Below are 22,197 nucleotides of genomic sequence, written 5' to 3'. Positions count from 1 at the left end.
CGTGTGTGTGTGCGTGTGTGTGCGTGTGTGTGCGTGTGTGTGTAGGTCCATCTCGTGGTTGGTTCCAGCGCTCCAAGGTGCTGCAGATTCAGGCATGTTTGCGAATGGTCATGGAGTGGGCGAGTAGGTCTGGTCTGGGACATCTGGCCGACAAATTCTTCACCAAACTCAACAGCACTGTGTCCATACTGGCCACAGCCCCACAACAGCTCACACAGGTAACACACACAAACACCCCTTGCAATCATGCAGACGATTTGTCCGTTTTTGTTTTTTTGTTATCATTGTTTGTCTGTTGTTTGCGAGCTAGTGCTAATTTGGTGGCAATACTTGAAAAACGAACAGAAAAGCTTACCTTATTAAGATTAGATTCATCAACCCAAACAATGGAGGTAAGCGGTTCCAAATCCTGTGGTCTTTCAAGTATAAATAGCAGAGAACAGTAAAACTTTGATTGGCTTTTATTTGGCAATTTTCACACAGGCAGAACTGTCCCACTGATCAGCTATGGATAGATAAACCTCTGTACCACACAGCCAGCTACAACCTGTCACTGCCCAAAAATTGTCTCATCTCCTTTGATCACTTAGCTGTGTTACAAAAGGACTTCTGATTAATTTTCCCCTCTTCTTATTTTCCCTCTCTGTCTGCAGCTGAGTTGGCGCGCGTTGTCCAGTGAGCACCCAACTCTCAAACCCGTCCAGCTGCACAGGATTCTCACTCAGTACCAGCTCACAGCAGAGATAGGCCCCGTCCCAACATGGCAACCGAGCAGCGAGGACGAGGCCTACATATACAGAACAGGTACACGTGTGAATTTATAGATGTGAGTGAGTTTGTATGACTTTATTTTTGTGGCCAATAGAATTATGGGAACATAAAGCCCTTGTTATGGTTGGCCTGTAGGTACAATATATATTGGTCTGTATCTCAGCCCCATTCGAACTAAAGGTCGTCAGTCCGATGGTGAACGGGCCGTAGTGCAGCTTCTCTCTGGAGGGTGTCGGTGAAGATTGAGCACAAACAATTACAAATGAATCAGAACAAGGACATTTGCTATAATCAATGTCAGTTTGGGTTAGTTTACATTCTGAAGGGCGTCTGCTGTTAAACACTTTATGCTTACACGCACAGTATCCTGGTTTTGATTCATGTTCTTGTTTTGATCGTTCAGGATTTAAGACAAATACACAGCAGTTTTTAGGTACACCCATCTGAAACTAACAGTCCTGTCCTGATAAATCCCCCTTCATGAAGGTTACAATGTTCAGTTTGTGTTGAATTTGTTTTAGAGAGATTTTCATTGAACTTTTTCATTGAAATATGGTTCTTTTTGGAGGCTGGTGTTTCTATGATTATTTTGTCCACTGCATGTACATCAATGAGGGTAATAGAAACACATCTCTGTAAAAATGAAATACAGTTCAACAGCACCACAAACTGCAGCCTTCAAAAGTGACCATACAGTTACAGGACTGTTGTGTTAGCCTGCGTTAGTTTTGGCTACAGTAGGTGTATCTATAGACAGTATTAACCATTACACGGAGATTTGGAAAAACCTGGTTAATTATATCATTGTATAAGTAATTCATCTTATCCAGCTTCGCTCTCCTTTCTCATTTCTGACTGGCTGCTGTATTTACCTCTGACACCAGTAATGAATTACAAAACCTAATTTCCCATGGGCATTTTTCTAACGTGAAAAATAGCTCACTTGCATTTTAGCAATTGTGGTTGTTCATCATTACATAATTCTATCATGTCTTTTGGTTATCGAAGCGCTATGTAACACAAGTTGAGGACACACCCTCACACGCAGGGCGGTGAGCAGAAACCTGGATAAGCAGCTGAATTACCAGTAGATGCAAAACAGAAAGAGTGAGAGGTGGATGAAGCAGCTGTACAGCAATCCTGTATCAGGCCCTTAATGATGTAGATGTGTATGCATGAGTGTGTGCGTACATCTGTTAACATCAGTTTGTGTGTGTCTTCAGTGGACCTCCTGGAGAGCTTTGAGAACCACCCTCCCATAGTGTTGCCCAGCGCCGGCTTCAGAGTGGACTTGGACAGCGAGTGTGTGGAGGACAGCATCTACAGACAGCTGCTCTACATCCGCCACTACCTGTGGGGGCTACGCACCAAGACGCAAACACACACCAGCACTCCCAGTGTGCACACACACTCCAACGGAACCAACACAGCCGACTGGCCCGACGTGCAGGTCACAAGACGCACACGCACGCACACGCACACACACACACACACAGCATTGTCAAATACACACACCTAGCAGCAGTAATCCAGGCCATGTGCCTCAGCAGCTGTGGTTGTTGAGGAGTTCCTCATAATCCCATAAATGAAAGACAAAAACCCTCTACTCCAGCCAACCCACACACACACACATACACACACACTCACAGAAACCTAGACATGGTTAAATCATGGTTAATCTGATTAGTCTTTAGGCTGTCTAATTAGTGGGAACGGCTGACTAGACCATAATCCTTAGTGTTACTGCACCCTCATATATACACATAGACGTGCGCACAGGAACATATATACATTCACAAATATGCCAAAAGGTAAATGGTTATACATCCAAACTGTAATCATCTCTAAATTAAGTGCATCTAGGAACAAAGCTTTTAGTATAGTGCTCTACCATAGGTGAAAAACAGGAATGTTTATTGTCTTTCTATTGGCTTCCTCTGCATCAATGCAACTTTAGCTCTCGTAGTGACTTCTTAAGTCTTTCTGTCCCTTCCTGACACAGAGGGAGCTGTTGCCTCCGGCCCACAGCAGTCCCCGCTCGGGGGGTCCCGGGGACGAGGTGGTGGCAGAGACAGTAGAAGAGAGAGGACGGGACAGACCCTCAGGCCAAACACATACACACAGCCTCAGAAGGAACGGCACCATTCACCATCCACGAACAGCAAATCCAGATCCGTCTTGCCTCTTGACTCCTCCTAACACCCCGCTGTACCCGGAAGGAGGAGGAGGAGGAGGGGGGCCGCCTGGGCCAATCATAGGCCCCAACACCCAGACAAACGGCTGCACCAGCAGAACTGTGGCAGATAGTAAGAAGACCAACGGACTCATCACCAATGGACTGGAGGGTAGGCTGAATTATATACAGGAAGTGGACAAAATAACAGGAACACATGAGCAGTATAATGGAACACCACGATCTGAGGCCACAAAATATTGTAAGGCTCATAAAAGTAGTATTTTTATGCAGGAAATTTGTACTAAATCACATATTACATAGTGTTTTTGTTATTTTGTCCACCCCAAATGTGCAGCTGAAAGTCTAAATCTTGCAGTTCATTATACACCATATTAAGGATCCATATTTTTCTCTCCTAATACCGATTCGGATACCTCACCTTCTGATACTGAGGGCTAATATGGTACCATTGGTCTCTTTTTCCCAAATTTAAAATCTAGATAACTCACTGTGAGAAACCCGTCTGAATTATTTTTATGTTAGGTAAAATAAGGCCATGAACTTAATGATGAATGAATTTAACTCATAGTGGAAACACTGATTGTTTATACAGCATTAATTAAACTGTATTTAATGTTAACGAGTCGTGTCCAATACCCACTTCACTTAATGAAGTTTTGGCGTATCCCTACATAATATATTACCAATATGCAATATACAGAGTGCATCAATTGTATTGGACACAAACTATAGGCATATGTTACGGCAGAAAATTGGTGGCATTCTAAATTCACTTAAAGCTGAATTTTTAGCCTCTTTTAGCTCATACAATTGGTTAAATAACACATTTTCTGTTTGATTCAGTCTGTAGTGCTGTGATCAGCGTTGTTTCCAGTTGCAGGAAGCAGTTGTTTTTCATAAAAAGTACTGATAAACCCACTGTATGTTGTCTGCTGCGCACCAAATGTACAGAAAACAAATCTAGCAACTAGAGAAGAATGTTGAACATGCGTTAAAGATGCGTTTTCTAAGGAGTTGGAAGTCCTGGCAAGAATGACGGCTAAAATTAGACGTCCAGAAACATGATTACACTCAGAGATAAAGTTGCTCTCTGTCTGCAGGATGTGTAAGTAGCTAGTTGTCTGCTAACATGTTAACCATAAAAAGGCCAAAAATCAATTAATGCAGCTTTAAATTTGAACGTGCAGTTTCAGTGCAGTTCCGTAGTTAAAATGTTCGAGTGGTTGGTCAGCTGTACCTCACATGACAGCAGTATCTCGCCTGTGCTGTTTTTACAGTGTAATGAGTGTGACATCTGCAGGCTCTTGTCAGAAACACGTTTGTGTGTCAGATTTACTCTGTAGCTGCATCTTTGCATGTGTCTCAGTATCTGTGTGTATGTGTGTGTCTATTCTGCACAGCAAAACCTCTCGTTTGTCCGACCCCATAGCGAGACCCTGTGCGTGTGTGTGTGTGTGTGTGTGTGTGTGTGTGTGTGTGTGTGTGTTTGTGGGTTCGGGTGTCCGTGTCCTCTGCAGGGTGTATTAGTGGGTGTGAGTTTCCTTTCCCTGTATCCTCCCCTGGCGCCCCTCCCCTTCCTGATGACTTATGTGTGGTGTTTGTAGTGGAACTGGACAAAGGACCCTATGGACTGGGAATGGGACTCATTGATGGCCTGGTGAGTAGACACAGGTTAAAAATACATTACATTTTACCTTACCTGTCAGTCCAACTTTCACCAGTATGTTTTTGTCTTGTGAAATGCTTGGTTTTACTACTTTTGCCAGAAAAAAAAACATACAAAAATGTGTTTAAACTACATTGACATTGAGGCCAGATCCAAGAGATGTAAATCAAATTACCCAAATAACTTAATATTGATATGTAATGATACAATGTGACCGTATTTTGAGAAATATTCTCTATATATGTGGTATAAAGTACATTATTGAGCTTGCTGGGAAATTGTGTAACACTTAGTTTAACTATATTCATAACTATAACTTCTAACTATAAAGTAAACTGTTACTATATGTTCCACTCAATCAGCTAGAACGGTCAAAACAAAGTTCAGAACACACGTTAAAGCTTCATTACAATATTATGACACTAAAATATATGAAAAATAATTTACGAGGTTGAGGTGAAGAACCGACAATGTGAAGCAAAGTGGCGTTTTCTCTGTCAAGTCTCTTATTTTTCATTTAGTTCGTTTTGGTGCTGAAACAATTTGTTGTAATCAGTTACCTGACATTAATTGATTCGCAAATGATTTTGATAATCGATGGATGAAGTTAAGCAAAAGTGCCATTTTGTTGTTGTAGCTTCTATACCACTGTTTTTGAAGTGTTAAAGTTTTAATGGAGACCTAATAAGAGACAAGTATTTTCCATCACTACGGTAAAAATGTATTTCAATTACTTCCAAACCCACACATGCACACTGTACTCATACCAACACTACTCCCTCCTGCAGCACACTCCTCTCAACGCTCCAGGGATTTACATCCGGACTCTGATCCCTGAAGGACCGGCTGCCTCCGATGGCAGACTGAGGATCGGAGACCGCATCCTGGCAGTGAACGGGACCAGTCTGATAGGAGCAGACTACCAGAGGTACAGAGGAAGTTCCAGTGGTGCCGTTTGTGCCCCTAACAATGAGCTGGTGGAGATTTATGATACTACTGGTTGATATTGACATGAATGACAGAGTGAGCAGTCTTCCCACAATGTTAACCATACCCATTGCTGTCAGCCTCTTAAGCCAATTGATTACTTTGATTGATTGGTGCGAGCCCAGACAGTGATGCTCCTCCATCCGTACTCTGTCTCTGCTGAGCTTCATGTAACTAGACTCTGTTTTTCTCTCTCTACTTCCTCCTGTGTGCTCGATGCAGCGCGGTGGATCTGATTCGTCTGGGAGGAGGTCGACTACGTTTCCTGGTAGCCAAGTCCGACCCCGAGGTTTCAGAGAAGATCAGTGCCTCCTCCTGCTGACCACCTCCACTGCCCAGCTAAGACACGCACACACACACACACACACAACACGTAGGACAGTGAGGGATACAGATGTGTGCACTGATGAACAGGGCGCACACAAACACACATCTGTGCGTACATACGCCGCATGAAATATGAATGTGAAACCTAATGTCAGCACAACACAAAGCCAAGCAATCAAACTGGAGATGACGCTCCACGACTCCACAGCTGCCAGACCTGCCTCCCTCACGCTGACTCCTACAGGGTCTGTGTGACAGACAGAATCTGTAACCCACCGCGACATCAAAGGAATATGCTGCACGGAAAGTTGCCTAATTAATCAGTGTTTGAGGTGGGCGAGGTCCAACCAGCCAGTATGCAGTCTGATGCGGTTTAAAAGCACAGTAGATTGTAGGGTTTTAATTTTTCAACAGTGAGCCCTTGGAGCATGTGTACACACTGGACTTTTTCCACCTGTATTTTAGAATAATTTGTATTAGTAATTCAGGCATTAAGTAGCATGGTAAAATAGCTCTCAGACAAAGGGACTCTGAGACTGTTGGACACAAACTGAAAATGTACTTTACAAATGGAGACGACCTCAGTGAAAGCCGGATGTCTTACACAGTGCTTTTAGAGTGGAATGTTTTATAAACCTGTTTGTTAGCGACTCCCACGGCATCATCACCGTCTGCTCATCAGACTAAAACCATTGCGGTATGACTGTTGACTTTTGTACTGGAGAGTGGGCGAGGCCGGCAGAGGAGCCAAACTCAAGAATGTTCAGACGTACAACCAGCTCTCCCCGTTCACACTTAACCTCATCATTGAACTTTACCTCCACTGGACAAAAGATGAACTCTTGAGGCTCGACCTGCGCAGCAGATGTGCAGCTGTGGTGGGACATTGTTTATTAATTACTGGTTCATTAAGACATCGTGCTTCACTCCAGAGTTTCTGATGCACAATCCAGGTGTGTTTAAACCAACACTTCTCTTGTGAGTATATGCTGTATGTATCTGGTCTAAGAGGTGTAAATAATTGTTTGTAAATATTTAACACTTGGTCACACACTGTTTGGAAAAAAGAGAAACTGCATTTGGGGTTACTAGTCAAACTTTTTTGGTGAAACATATTGGTCAGTAAATACTGATGGGAAAACAAGCAACTGTATTTTCTGAAAGGAGAGAGACATAGCTATGGGTCGTGTCACTTTTCTAAACATTAATAATTTATCTTAAGTTTAATGAATACGAATACAGGATGTGATCTGTAGAACTGCATATTACCATTCACACAGGTCGTTAAAGGGTCACTACACCCGAGGGATTAAAGTGTCTGCCAATGAGATTTCTGCCTTCAAAACATACAGTGAAGGTGAATGGAATTTGTTTGTGGAGTATTGAAAATTTACATTTAAAACATTCAACAGCAATTGTGTTTCCAGAACAGTATCCCCGTTACACTGGACAGTCTACTGGATTAACATTGTCTTTACGTGGAAAGAAGTTCCAATGAAGACTGTTCAGTCTGTGGATTTTCCAGAGTAAGAGGGACACCTCCTCTGGAAGAAGAGGTTGCTGATGGATTTTGAAGTAACTTCTCCATGTTGTGAGCACAAAACATCAAAATTCCTTTCATCTCCTTTGTTTTAGGGTGGACACGTGAATCTCAGAAGCATATCTAACATACTGTACTGACCCAGCTAGAACAGTGGCTTGACAGGTCACCTCTGAAAAAGTCCTTAATTCAAGAAAAAAAAAAAGCCATGCTTAGTCAGTTCTACGTCGGCTGTTCTTCTTTCCTGAGCCCAGCTCCGTAGAGATCCCCATAGAATACCACCTGCCTGTGTCCAGAATCACATTCAAACCCTTCTGTAGGAGCGAACACCCCACAGCTGCAGGAGCCAATCGAACAAAGGGACTGAAGGACTGTGTGACAGCTGTTTTTGTTGACTAGGGCTGCAACTGACAATTGTTTCCATGATGTTAATCTGCTGATTATTCTTCAAATGATTTAGTCTGTTCATTGTCAGAAAATCTTATTAAAATGCCCATCACAGTTGCCCAGAGCTTGTTCTGTCTGACTAAGAGACCAAAACCCAGAGATTCAATTCACATTGTAAACAAAGCGAAAGCAGGAAAGTGGTTGTTGGTTTTGTTATTGTTGTAATGTCTTTTTATAACCTGTTAATGTTTTCATTTCTAAATTATTCCTCACACACAGGTAACACATTCAGTCAGCTTGGTTTCTTTTTTTCCCATCAGTTTGATTTTACTCAGAATCTGTTCATTACTTTGCAGTTAAATTTTGTTTTTGTGCGTTTCAAGGTTTGTATGACACTGACCTCATGCATGTCTATTCTTCTCTGGTCATTATTTATACTGTTAAAATTGATGGTATTTAAGAATAAAGACGGTTGGATAATTGCATTTTTCTGCTTTGAAAAATATAACAAAACAACAACTGCAGTGTGACAGACTGGAATCTCACCCATCATGGCCGACAATATGTCACGAGAGCAGACAGTAGAATATTTACATCAATGAGGAATTTTAATTTGTGCTACACATTTTAACAAATCACAAAAACAGGAACATTTAAAAATACATATACTTCTCTATTTCCAGAATGTTTACGTATTGATGACAGCCGTTTTTACACATAGCAAAATATTTTTTCTTTTTTTCCAAAATCAGAAAAAATACCTTCTAAATAGCTTTGTCATTAGCAGAAAGAGCAGCATACAATCATTACGCATCTTTTTTGTTTTGTTTTTTTTTTTTTAATAATGTGCAACAACAATCACTGAAGTCTTGCGCAAATTGTGCCTGATTGCCAGCTAAAAGTGAGGCCGGTGTGAGGACATTCGGAAAAGCTAAAGGCAGAGTGAGAGAGTCGAGAGGGGGGAGAAAGTGCTGAAGAATATCTAATTAAGGCAGTGTCTGTGACAGGAATTGCCAACAGCTTGATGCCTCAGTAGAGACTGCGCAGATAGAGACTGCTTGCTGAGAGAGGGAGAGAGGTAGATTGGGGAGAAAGAAGGGAAAAAAAAAAAAGAATAGAGCAGAAATAAAAGCAAAAGAGCGGGGAGCTAAGAGTAGAAAAGATGTCAAATGTACCATACAGAAAGAAAGAAAACAGACAAGAGAGCAGGTGAAATGAAATTGTGGTCATGAGTTGGTCCCGCCCTTCCCCTGATAAAACTGATACAAGTCTACTAATGCAACATAATTGTCACCATTGTAGTGTTGCCGATCATGTACTGTTAAAGAAGCGCTGTGTTAACTATCTAAAAAGGTAAAGCTGTCTAAAGGTTAAAATTAAATGACAAAAAAAAAAAAAAGTAGAAATATTTAAGGCTTTAAGGATTATTACAATAATGCTTTGCTGTGCTAGGACAAAACTTTACGCACAGGCTGTTCCATTTCTCCTTTTACCACTACTGAAACAAGAAAAAAAAATTAAAACAACAATCAGTTTGTCTACATTAGGTTAGCTCCACTTCAATCAACTCCAAATAGTTGCCTCTTTTTTTTTTTTTTTTTTTCTTTTTCCCCTTCCCTGCTCCAACTTCACTGCCCAATTACCCAGATCATCTTGAATCTGAGGAGCTCCACACTGATAAACCAACCTCTGCTGAAGTGAAGCGAGAACCACTAAAGTCTGGGATTTCCTCCCACCTCTTCTTCGAAAACATTACCTCTTTCTCTTTGTGCTTTACAGAGAAGACAAGAAGAAGAGAGACCTCACATTCTGGGCTTGGCCTTATTAACATATTTCTTCTCTGAGAGATGCAACCTGTTTGATTTCTTCTGTCTCACTTTATTGTATAAGGATTGCCTTATGAAGAGTGCAATCATATTCTTAACAGTCTCCCAAGCCCCATCAACCTGTTCTGCAGTTAAGTCCTCGCTACCTTTCTATCCACAACTGTGTTTAACTACACAATATATCAATTCTGATCATCACAGTTTTTTTCTGTAGATACAGGCCATTGAATTCTCTGAACACACATTCCCTGGTTTGAAATCAGGCAGTGACTCTAATCAGAAGTGCAGGAGAGGTGAGTTCTTTGGCCTGAGAGTGATAATAACCGATGCATCTGAGATATTCTCCAACATTCACGTAAGTAAAAGTAGTGCTGAAATGAAATGAGATTTAATATGCATAATGCTTTCATAAGCTTAATGTCCTTACTTGCTTGCTGTTGTCAGCGAATGGTGGATTACATTTAGAAAAAAAAAAAAAAAAAGGCTGTCGAGCTGAAAAAGTCCTGAAAGATTTACTTGCTTTTAAATTCAGAGTGTATTTGAAAGTTTTCATTTTTCACCAAAATATATTTTCCTTACAATTTATTTCCCTTCTGTTGAGAGAGGCTGCCTGTACATTTTTTGGCCATGTCGGCTGCAGTCATATCAAATGAGTATAAAAGGTGAAGCTGTTAGGGGACGATCAGGAGGCTGTCCATTGGGTACCTGGTAAGAAGGCCTGGGTGTTACTTCCTTGGGTCATGGGTTTGTGATGTCATGGCAACGATGACAGGCTGCTGAGCAGGTGTGACTTGATGTTGAGCAGATTCAGTCCCACCCTCGTCCTCCATCTTTGGCCGCTTGGCCTGGGGTGCGCCTGGCTGCTCGGCTAAGGTTTCCGCACTGGGCTGTCTGCTCACGAACACTGGAGGGGAGCTGGAGGCCTGAGCAGCCAAGATCTGGAGAGGACTACTCAGGCCTGGCAGGATGAAGAGACAGGGAGTTTAGACAGCACCACAAACCATAAAGTTAAATCAGCACCTCTCTGAAACACTTTCACCTAAAACTGAACATTATAACCTTCATGAAGGAGGATATATTGCATTAGACTTCGGTAGTTACAGCTGAATGTAATGTGTTAATCTACTGCATGTCACTGTGGTATATCTTTATCCCAATCTTAACGAATCTAAAAAGTCTATATTCATTGTAAATTGTCCGTGTGTTTGGCAGTGATTGCTGCATGAATCTTACCAGATGCATTAGCAAGGCTGGTTACTGTGGCAATGGCAGCAGTGGTGTGTTTGCCATTCTGGGTAACAGGACGAACAGGAAGTTGATGTAAACCTGGAGCCAGGTTCCGTCCATCCCCACCCTGCACCGCACTGTCCACAGTCTGGATCACTCGCTCTCTGTTCAGCTGGGCTTCTGAGGTGAGAATATTATATGTTTCAAACACTTAAAGAGCAAAAGTAACTCACACAGTCAGAGAAATAAAGGGAATATTATCAAAAAATCTAGTTGGATTATGTTAGTAGTTATTTATTATGTCATGCACATCCCGGCCCATGTGGATTTAAAATGAGACAGAAAATACTCAATGGTGAAACATGTGTCAGACATTAACTTTGTCTTCTGCCTCAAGCTCAACAAATAAAGTCTGCCACAAAAAATGTTCCATTCCTAAAACACAGCTCATCCATCCAGAAGACCTTGTTAGAAATGAAGGACATTTTACTAAAAAGTACAGCCCTAAAGTCATAATATAATGAGCAATAAAACATAAGATGGACTTAATCTCAACATCACAAACACTGCCTGTTTCTGTAGCTAATGGTTATGTACCTGAACGTAAGTGAGCACACAGAAATATTTGACTTTTGGTTAAATTCTGCTTCACATAAGGTTCTACACTGTAGTTTTTCATGCGACAATATGTTTAGAATATATTATATAATTCTGGTTTGAACCAAAAGTGAATCCATTATCCATATAAGTGATGATGAACTCAACTTAGCGACTCGTGCACAGATGTGCACTAGTCCAAATGTTAACTGTCTGAGCACACAGGCTTCGTGCTGCAGAACGATGAATGCATTTCTCTGATTGTTCTTGAATTTTTTGTTCTCTAGATCAACCTCAGTGTTCACATACCTCTGAGCTCACTATTGCCCTCTGCTCCTCCAACAGAGGGGGTGCTGTAACCATTCGGAGGGTTGGAAAGTGCAGGGACACTTGTAACCACCCGCATCATGGTGACAGAAGGCTGAGGGGGGCTCTGGAGCATGTGGATGGGCTGGACTTGGCCGCCACCACCTGGAACCAAAGCAAGGGCTTTCCCCGGGCCTGAGGGCAGGATTGTTGGGTGGGGGGGTGCGGCCATGATGACAGGCTGAGCACTGACTGGAGATCCTAAGCAGAGACAGACCCAAATGACAATTTCATCTGCTTTATAGTGTGTAATGTAATTTGTTTGCATTCATGTGTGCACACTCACCTGGGGCGCTCTGAGAGTACCTATACTCAGGTACAGATGCCAGTTTGTTAGCAAGCTGTTCATGGTGGTCGTGGGGGATAGGAGAGCCCTCCCTGCTCAGACATTCAGGGGTCTGTAGCCCACTGGATGGAGGAGAAAGAAGCCCCTGGTGGGTTGGGGATGCAGGGGCGCTTCTGAAAAACAAAATGAAGGGAAAGGGGAGAAACCAAAAAACAATTAATACACTGAAAGACTTACCTAATAACATACAGAGCTCCTTCACTGCCAGCACCTTCAGCTGAATATATTAACCTAAAAATGAGACTTACTTTGTTCTATCCAATCAAATGATAGCAAGGAGCAGAAGCAGAGAGAGGGGGGAAAAGAGTTAACCGAGTCAAAACGGTAGAGACGGAGCATGTGTCTGACAGTCTCCTGTGTGTGTGTGTGTGTGTTTGTGCATACAGACCCATGCAGTGTCCCGCTTACCTAGAAGAAAGAGGTCCGAACGGCGTCCTAAAGCAAGCCACCCCTCTTTGCCGTCTTTTCCTGAAGGCTTGCTCCACCAGCTTGCTCTCAGAGGCAGAATCCACACGCCAAAAACTTCCTTTGCCAGGCTCGTCCTGAGAGCGCGCCACTTTTAGAAAGTAGCGATTGAGCGACAGGTTGTGTCTAATTGAGTTCTGGAGGGAGGCAAAATAGTATTTTGTAAGTATTTTGTCACTGGACACATAGAGCTACTACGAACTTGGAGCCAAGGGAAAGCTAACCATTACATTCTGCGTCATTATCAAGTCACTGGCAAACGTGCAGAAAGCAATTAATGTCCAGACCAAGAGAGGGAGACCCTACCTGCCAGCCCTTGTCTGCAGTGCGATAGTAGGGGTAGTGTTTGGTGATGTGGGCGTAAATGCCACTAAGAGTCAGCTGTTTGTCTGGGGCAGAAGAGATGGCCTGGACAATCAGCTGTGCATAGGAATACGGTGGCTTGGACTCATCCTGGAAAAACAAGACACAGGTATTAATCAGCACATATTGTACAAGAAAGTGGTTTAAAAAACTGAAAGTGAAGTGGCAATGTCTTCAACCATCTTCAGGACAGTGTTACTACTGGGTGTTCACCTTGGGGCTATCTCCACCAGCTGACTCCCCCCGCTGCTCACATCCCCCACCTCTGTGCTCAGCAATGCTTCGACTCTGCTCAGAAACGGCCTTGGCGGCATATTCAGCTGCTAACTGGAGGTCAGAGGTCACGTTGCGTCCATAGCGATACCCTGATGACCCTGCCCCACGTGGACTGGCCGGACAGGAGTTCGGAACACTGAAGACGAGAGGGAGGAGTCTGTGTTAATGGTTTAAAATGATGGTTTAAGGCCACTTCTCAAAGCTGATTTAATGACCTGAACAAGAAGGTCAAATTAATCATGTTCTAAAAGACTGGGTAATCAGTACCGGTACTGGTCACCGCTCCTACAGTCACCGCACAGCTTCATAAAATCATGTAGCAGCTCAGTTTTAAAAAAAATCTGGTTTGAAAATCAAGACAATGTTAGTTTTTAGCTTCTGGACAAATGTAACCTTGAATTTACTGTATGTGCGTCTCATTAAGGCTACATAAACATGTTGTAGGAGAGGTTAGCTTTGTTAACGGATGAGTCAAGATTAAAATCCTCTTCAATTCCAGTAGATCTTTATTATAAAAATAAAAAATTGATCTATTGCCTCTAAATGGATAATAATTCAGATGCTAAATCAAACAATTATACAGAAAATTATTAAGTCTTTTTGGAGTAAGGCCAAAACTAAAGTTATGTAAAAGAAAGGAAATAAACATTACATGAAACAAGGACTGAAAATAGCACAGGAAGGAAGGAGCAAGTAAAGCTTTGCTATTTAATAACATATTTCAGTTTTTACATTTTATTTAACACTTTATGCAATTTGAAATACGGAAAAAAAAAAAGGAATCCACTGTGAAATTATAAAAATGATTATTCATCATTTTCAGTAAATCTTAATAGGACTGCAAGAAATAAACAAATTAAAATCATTTCAACAATTCAGTTGTAATTTAAAACACATATACATAAACAAAATGTATATATTGAATGTAATATTTTCTTATATACATATATACACACACGCACGAGATAACAGCTCAGATTCACTGTGTTTTAAACATAGAAAATGATCATAAAACACACACAGAGCAAAAATAGTATGTTAATTATTAACTAGGTTTTATCTGTTGCTGTTGAGAGACAGAACACAGGGAAAACCCAGTAACTTATTATACAACAAACACCTGCTTCTGTTAGTAAAGTAAACACTGGTTTCTGGGAGAGTCAGTGTGCTTTGATTTGCCTTTGGCAACAGAGAGCCACAGATACAGAGAGAGTAACGCACAGAGGGAGACAGAGAATATGTTTGTATTTTTTGGCTGGGGAAACTAGGCTACAGGCTCTGTTTTGAAAATGGCTCAGTGCTGAAAAATGAATGAAGACGAACAGAAATGTCCAACTGTGCTCAGGGACTTCTTATGTATGAAAACATAATTGTATCTGTAACTCTACACTCATGCATCATTAAAAGTTACGTGTGCCTCCACGGGGCAGCGAGACTCTTCTTTTCCTGACCCTTACAACAAGCATTTCACCCCCTCTGCTTATACACATGGGCCAGTGGTACAAGTGGCTCACAGGGGGAGGAATGTTATTATATATAGTTCTTTTAAGTTGCCAAACTGGAAAAGTGACTCTTACCACCCTGTGAAAAGACACTGTTGGTGTTTTAAGCGGGAGCATGTGCTTGTGCACAATACTCTTCCGTTGTATGTATTGTATGTGGGCAATGTTGAGGAAGGTGACACAACAATCTGCCGGAAAAAGGGCACGCTGAAAGTGGTTGAGAGATGTATGAGCAAGCGTCTTTAATCTCTGTGTGTGTGTGTGTGTGTGTGTGTGTGTGTCCACGTGTGAGAGAACAGGAGCTGAAGGCTGAGTGGGAGGGGTAGGGGGGCTCTGAAAAGGAAACCACGAATGGACGGAAAAACGGCCTGCAGGCAAAACAATCTGCCCGATATCCAATCGCACGGCTCAAAGCTGCAGCCATTCCATATAAGGCATGCACACACAAGCTGACATTGGTGGGGAAGTATAATGTAAGGACAAACACAGACCACCAGAGGGTGCACTCAGCAACGCCACACTCCAGTCCCACATGCTGCTTACATTTATAGAGCAGTGATTTTCAAACATGTGCTATCACTGCTGATTAGAGTGCAGATTTCTATCGCAACAGAAACAGTGCGGGGGCTGATGAGTACACCTTCAACCATGATGGGTATTTTTAGTAAAATGAGCTGATAGTCTGTGGTCGGAAAAAAACTGCAGTTCTTTGAAACCAAAGGAAACTGAGCCTCACGTATAAGTCCATACAGATGACACCATAAACATCAACACACATGCACAGATCTGAGATAAGGAGACAAGGTAAATAACTCATAATCTAATACACCTCAAACACTTGCCATAAGACATGCAAACTCAATCATTATGTTTTGCTTTGTAAAAAGTTTCAGTTCTTATGACAAATTATTTGTCTGATAGATGATTTGTCTGAAGATCCTACATCTGTTACCTGATTATTTGCCATAATTAATTGTTATAATTAATATTAAAGAGGTAACACACAATTATTTAATCAATTATTTATTCCATATATGAAGAGTCAAAAAATGATCATTCAAATTTCTAGCTGCCAGGGTGATGTCATCCAATTACTTCAATCCAACCAAAAGCCAAAAAATTAAAGATACTCAATCACCTTAAACAAAAAATAGCAGCAAATCCTCAAATTACAGAAGCTAAATTCAGGGATTGTTTGGTGTTTTTTTCTTACAAATTACAATTAATCAGTTATAATTATTATTATAATTTATTATTATTATTGTTAAGTCATCAGATCAATTAATATTATTTTTTCAAACCCACAACCTGTGTCTCAATCAAAACATATTTCAAAGCTTAAACAATCACAACAGTGGACTGTACATTTTTTCTAACAAGAAACTGTGAATAAAAACACTGACTCCTGCCAAATCAGGACAATCCGCTTTTGCAGTTATGAAGTGTGTGTGATACATGCTGTGTTTGCATTTAGGAAGGTGCACCTGTTGGCGTTCATATCTCTGTGTATATGTGCATGTGGTTCTCCCCTTACCTGATGGTGCCTGTGGGCGACGGCAGCGGAGACCCAAATGCCCTGATGTGATCTTCATGCTGCTGCAGTGTGGGAATGCTGATTTTAAGAGGGGAAATGTGGGGCAGAAGCTGGCGAGGGGGAGGAGAGGGCTGCTCTTTCTCTCTGTGCTCCTCAGCTTCCAGGAGTGACATAAACTGGATCTTGATGACTGTACTGGGAAAACGAAACACACACCTGGAGAGCAAGATAGCGGGAGGGAGAGATGGTGGAAGCCATGGGACAAAAGATGAGAGAGAGTGGACACAAAGTTTGATTAGCACATCCCATCTTGTACAATGACTGAGTGCTAAGCATTTAAATATGATTGTGCAGTAGCTGTTCTGGAGCGTCTTATTGTACCACATGATCTTCCTAAGCATATGGAGCCGTCCTGAAACCACAGATGTACAAAAATTCTGTTTTTCTGAGCATTTTTCTTGTCTGTAAACTCTATCTCATCTTAAAATGCTCAGGAGAATTTTAACATTTACAATACAGTGACAACTGAGCAAACTCCATGTGCTGAAGAAGATCACACGATATGATCGAAACCTAGAGAACAGCTGCTAAACGGACCTTGTGATGAGATTGTTTTGTCTACAAGGACAAAAAAAAAAACCCCATTCAAATTCAATATTATTATATATATTGTAAGTTACACATATTGGGGTTTGTTTATAATGCAAACAATATCTATAGTCAACACCTTCCATGGAAAAAAAAAAACAGACTTAACACAAAACCTGCTAGCCTGGATTTCCTCTTCTCTTGTTTGCACAGGTCTGGACAACAGCCTCAATAAAAGCAAGGATAAGTCAATGGCCCAAGTTAGTTCAAGCCCAAACAAAACCCTTAAAAATAATTATATGTGTGAGGGATTGGGTTTTTACAATGGAACCTTTATTTACTGATACATAGTTTTAAACTCTTCCCAGCAGGCGAAGGGAACGAGGTTGTGTATTCAGTGTAGTTAAGTCAAATCTTTGTGACTACAACCATCTTATCTGCCCAACTATAATGATTGTGTCTGAGGTCTGTGTTGAGGAAGAGACTGAAGCCCTACTAATTCAAGGGGTGATGAGCTATAGTAAAGGCTCAGGCCTTCATATGGAGAGGAGCAAATGAAAAGAAAATACCCATACAAGACTGCAAATGTGTTGTAAGCAGTTGTAGACAGTTACACCAGTCAGCGATAAAAAAAAAAAAAGAAATAGGGAAGAAATGTTCCATCTATTCTCTTTAATTTGTCTCCTGGAAAACTGCAGCTGCCAATCCGACACTGGATCTATGAACAGACTGCTCACAGCTGTCTCTGCCTAAAGCAGGCCATCCTCAACAACTGAGTGTCCGCAGTGAGGGAGGAAAGACGCCTGTGGCAACTCTCAGGGAACTAAAGGCTTCCTTAGCTGAGATGAAAGAGACTGTGCGTACAACAACTTCACCAGCCCCTGCTGTATGACAGAGTAGCAAAGAGAAAGCCACTGTTGAAAGAAATCACATGACGTTTCGATAACTGTTTGCTAGAGGGCCCAAGGGAGATCCTGAGACAAAGTGGAAGACGGTTCAGTGTACTGATCGGACCAAAATTAAACTTCTTTGCAATCACACACAATACTGCACATCACACAAGACATGTTGTGCTCAACATGGTGGTGGTACCATTACACTGGGTGGATGTGACACTGCTGCAAGCCAATTTAAGGTTTTGCAAAAATAGAATAAACAATATGTGTAATACCAAAAACAAGTCTGCTGCAGCCTGCAAGAGAATTATGATTTGAGAGAAGTTATATTTTACAACAAGGCAATGACCCCTGACACACAGAAAAATCTACACAAGAATAGCTTAAAAACAACAATGTTGATGTCCCGGAGCAGCCAAGTCAGAGTCCAGGCCTCAGTCCAATCCAGACTTTGAGGCAGGACCTGAAAATTGCTGCTGACTCAGGGTCCCAGACAGAGCTTGAATAGTTTTGCAAAGAAAACTGAGATCTCCAGATGAATCACGATGAAACCACAAGGATTCAAAGCTGTAATTTTAGTCAAAGGTGACTCTACTAGTTTTACTTGAAGGGTATGAATACTTATGCAAGAAACTGTTTAGCTTTTGTATTTGTACTCAATTTAGATCAATCCGTAGACATTTGTTGATATTAAAGCTCCTTAGCGCTAAGTAGTGTCAAATCACCTAATTAATCCAATGTGATTCAAAGCTGTAAAATGTTGTAACAGGTAAGTACTGTAAATGCACCAGGATAACTAAACTAATTTACTGGTCTGCTCCACATTTAAAGGGGTTCCAGATTTAACTCAGCACAGTTTGTAATCCTGAGACAGGCTCCAGGGCCAAAACGACACATGCAAAGATGGCTGTGCTGGATGCGGCCTTGGTTTGTAAGTCTTGTGTTTACTCCATGTGCGCCTGCAATGAGGATGTCATTTCAGCCTGCACTTCCTATTCAATGCCCGACACACCCCCAAACAGTCTTTACAGCCTATCAGAGAGGTTACGGGCACAACCCTCCAACCTCCTCCCTCCGCCCCACCCTGTGACTGACTCGCACACAAAGTCAAAGCTTTCAGTTTCTAAGACTGCCACTATATTAAACGAACCAGAGAGGGCAAAATAGTTAACCTTGACAGTGGTACAACATCAATATAGCTAAAACCACGCTTAAAACCAGATGGTTCACCTTGTTACCAAAAAAAAAAAAAAAAAAAAGCATTAGAAGTTCCAATACAAAACAAACACACCTCTCCCCATAAGACTCGTGAGCTCAACTGTCAGGGGTGCGTTTGTTTACATTACTGTTTACGTGACGGCGACACGTTGGCTAACAGCCTCACAACTTGCTAGCTAATATTACCGCTGTGACCGCAATCAAAAGACATCCATGTGGGGGGGAAAAGTGTGTAAAGTTCATCTATTTTAGAAAGCCAGTTCTACCACAATATGACAGCAAGCATCTGTTCGAAATATCCGCCAACGGCAACTTCTTAATATATTTGCTAACTAGCTTGTCATTAGGCCAAATGAAGCTAAGTTTGCTAACAGCTAAAATTGGCTACAATGATTCATAAAGTGCCACCAACCCAGTATAAACTGAAATTTAATTGGAATTCAAGTGCGGAAGAGTTGACTTATTGTGTTGCAGTTTAGCTGTCCAAATGTTATAGTGCATTTATCATGATCACATCAAACCGCAATGATGGGGGTGTCATGACAAACTTTGTATCCCCGCTAGAATCTGTCTCCCGTCTGTATATGGAGGTTGTTTGACAGTACGTTATAAGTTATCACAATGTCACAAGAATATTTAAAAAGCATATCCACCAAAAACAATTAAAAGAATAACCAACATATATATCTATAGATATCTTACTGTGATTCAATCGTTACATGTCCCAAGGAGGGGGGACTTATTTAAAATTGGATACAAAATATACCGTAACATCTGTTCCAATGCTGTCACTGCGTAAAATTAACGTTTAAGTTTGTGAAGCCCTACAGCAGCCAGCCACACTGTGTTGCCATAATTAGCCTGTTGGTAGCGGCTATGCTACCTGACTGCACTCACTCTCTGGGCAGCGGCAGCGGCGGCGCCCCTCTCCGTTGAAACACCCCGTCAACGAACACGCCGTTCTTGCCCAGGCACCGGAGGGAGAAGCCGTTCACCTCGTCGTAGGTGATCTGCAGGTGTCGCCGTGAAATAAAACTCGAGTGACCCATGTTGATGTCCACGGAGCCGTGAGATGAGTTCCGGCCTATGGTGACCGTCCTCTGGCGCATGACAAACTCAAAGTCCCGGCCCTCGAGCCTGGCGAGGGCCTGCGAAGAAGGAGAAGCGAGGCGCACGGGAAAAATCCCGGCTTCGGTGCGGGCTTCCATCACCGGAGGACCCAAGAGGGCGAGCGAGGGTTGGTGATAGGCGTGCGAGGTCACCGCGACGCGCACGGGGCTGCACGGTGCCGACTGCAGAGCAAGCAGGGCTCGAGCTCCGGTGTCGTCCCGGTAGTCTGCCATCTTCTTTCGGAGGGTCAACACTCTCACACGCACACACACTTCACTTCTCGCACACACAGAGTTGCAACGTGAGAGTTTTCGGCCAGGGCACTTGTTCACTCCGTGGCTGTCGGAACAACATGGAGTCCGGCTCGATGTAAAAACGGGAACGGCATTCTCGCAGGAACCGGACTGGTGCTGCGTTCAGGCGCCCCTCGTATTGCTGCGACCTCAAACATATTCGTTCAAGTCTTAACTAAATGTAAACCTTGTAGCCAGTTGAAAATGATAAAATGCCCATTGTTGGTTTGGAAGTTAAGTAAAAGAGTCAATTTTTGTTAAAAGTTTTTTTGGACAAATTCCCTCCATCTTGGTTCAGTGTTACTGGAGTTTCTGTTAGAATTTTTTATTCAAAACATCAGTTGACTGGACATAGATTGATAGATGAAGAGGAAAAAATAAAATCAATTTAAATAGGACTCTACTGGACGGCTGAACACCATTCTTCCAAAAGATATTCCCACATTTGACCTTTTTGTTGATGGTGGTGGAAAGCGCTGTCTAACATGGTGGTCCAAAATCTCCCATTGGGTTGAGATCTGGTGACTGTGAAGCCCATAGCATATCAGTTAATTTTCAGACTCATCAAACCATTCACCGACCCCTCGTATCCTATGGATGGAGGAACTGTAATCCAGGAAAAGACCACTCCCGTCAGGATAGAAATGTTTCATGAGAGGATAAAGGCAAGGGCGTAAGTTTGCATATGGATGGTAGGGACATTAACCAATATTTTGGGAGGACACAACTACCAATATTTGAGTGAACTCCACTATGTTAGGAGTGATATCATATTAGATCATTCCAAAAGATCATTCTAACGTCACCAGAAAACTGTCAACTGAGTTTTTTAACCATGTTAATTGGCGTTAACTAGCAAGCTAGCCCTGGGTTCTGTGTTCTGTAGGCTGGCAGTCAGGTTGCCAGCAGGAGTAAACATAAAATGGTTAATATATCAAATTTCTGTCGAAAAATCCTGACTTTTTATGCGTTGCTATACTATGACATTTTTATGACTTTTATGCCTTACTATACTGTGACGTTTTATGCCTTACTATACTATGACGTTTTTATGCCTTTTTATGCTTTACTGTACAATGATGTTTTAATTACTTTTGTGCATAAAAAAATCATAAAAACAACATTGTATAATAAGGCATGCCTTATTATACAATGTTGATTTATTATAAATTGTTGTTTTTATTACTTTTTATGCCTTATTATACTATGATGTTTGTACGCCTTTTGATGCCTTATTATACTATGATGTTTGTATGCCTTTTGATGCCTAACTATAATATGACATTTTTGTTACATCTTATGACATACTATTCTATGATGTTTGCATGCATTTTAATGCCTTACTATACTATGACATTCTTATGACTTTTTATGCCTTACAATTGTACTACGTTTTTATCCCAGTTTATGTCTTACATTGTTATAACATTTTTGTTACTTTTTGTGCCTTACTATACTATGACATTCTTATGAATTCTTCTGCCTTATAATGTCGCACCGCAAAGCGCCACAGAAGATAATTCCTGCCTGTGGCCATCAATCTAACCAACTCTTCCCTTTGAGAACTGATCAGTCAATTTTGGTGCAATAATCCGATTGCAATTCTAATTCAATTTGTACAAATTTCTAACTGTAAATGGCATGTAAATATTAACTATGTATATACTGTTTATTACTGACAAGGTATATTTTTTATATTTTGAATATGGGTGGTT

General features: G+C 41.6%; 2 protein-coding genes across 4 annotated transcripts in view; one reads left to right on the top strand and one right to left on the bottom strand.

Annotated features, from left to right (window-relative positions):
• The window catches only part of radil (Ras association and DIL domains), a 26,490-nt gene extending 17,500 nt beyond the window's left edge, over positions 1-8,990 (top strand). For 2 of the 3 annotated variants that reach the window (XM_056371589.1, XM_056371586.1), the window contains 7 exons: positions 46-218; positions 654-804; positions 1,995-2,221; positions 2,774-3,116; positions 4,486-4,625; positions 5,423-5,562; positions 5,844-8,990. In XM_056371589.1, coding sequence (XP_056227564.1) covers positions 46-218; positions 654-804; positions 1,995-2,221; positions 2,774-3,116; positions 4,486-4,625; positions 5,423-5,562; positions 5,844-5,943 — 1,274 coding nt within the window. In that variant the 3' untranslated portion in view covers positions 5,944-8,990. The remainder of the gene's footprint in view (positions 1-45; positions 219-653; positions 805-1,994; positions 2,222-2,773; positions 3,117-4,485; positions 4,626-5,422; positions 5,563-5,843) is intronic. The other variant, XM_056371588.1, reaches the window with a different exon arrangement.
• On the bottom strand, positions 8,461-22,197 carry foxk1 (forkhead box K1). Its single transcript, XM_056371590.1, has 9 exons — positions 19,977-22,197; positions 16,378-16,593; positions 13,279-13,477; positions 13,009-13,155; positions 12,646-12,839; positions 12,178-12,350; positions 11,835-12,092; positions 10,935-11,108; positions 8,461-10,659 (listed from the first exon to the last, which is right to left on the bottom strand). The coding sequence occupies exons 1-9, from the start codon at positions 20,420-20,422 to the stop codon at positions 10,427-10,429; spliced, it is 2,040 nt and encodes a 679-aa protein (XP_056227565.1). The 5' UTR covers positions 20,423-22,197; the 3' UTR covers positions 8,461-10,426.

Source organism: Seriola aureovittata, chromosome 3 (genome assembly GCF_021018895.1).
Source record: "Seriola aureovittata isolate HTS-2021-v1 ecotype China chromosome 3, ASM2101889v1, whole genome shotgun sequence".
Lineage (NCBI taxonomy): Eukaryota > Metazoa > Chordata > Actinopteri > Carangiformes > Carangidae > Seriola > Seriola aureovittata.
Note: the sequence above shows the minus strand (reverse complement) of the source record. Positions and strands in the feature narration are given on the sequence as shown.

Bases quoted from the DNA above. Each gene is read 5' to 3' on its own strand.
- foxk1 (XM_056371590.1), bottom strand. From the start codon at position 20,422: ATGGCAGACTACCGGGACGACACCGGAGCTCGAGCCCTGCTTGCTCTG. The intron at 16,594-19,976 runs GTGAGTGCAGTC...CTTGCTCTCCAG, and splicing joins CCGCTGCCGCTGCCCAGAGA to GTGTGTGTTTCGTTTTCCCA. The intron at 13,478-16,377 runs GTAAGGGGAGAA...TCTCGTCTTCAG, and splicing joins TCGCCCACAGGCACCATCAG to TGTTCCGAACTCCTGTCCGG.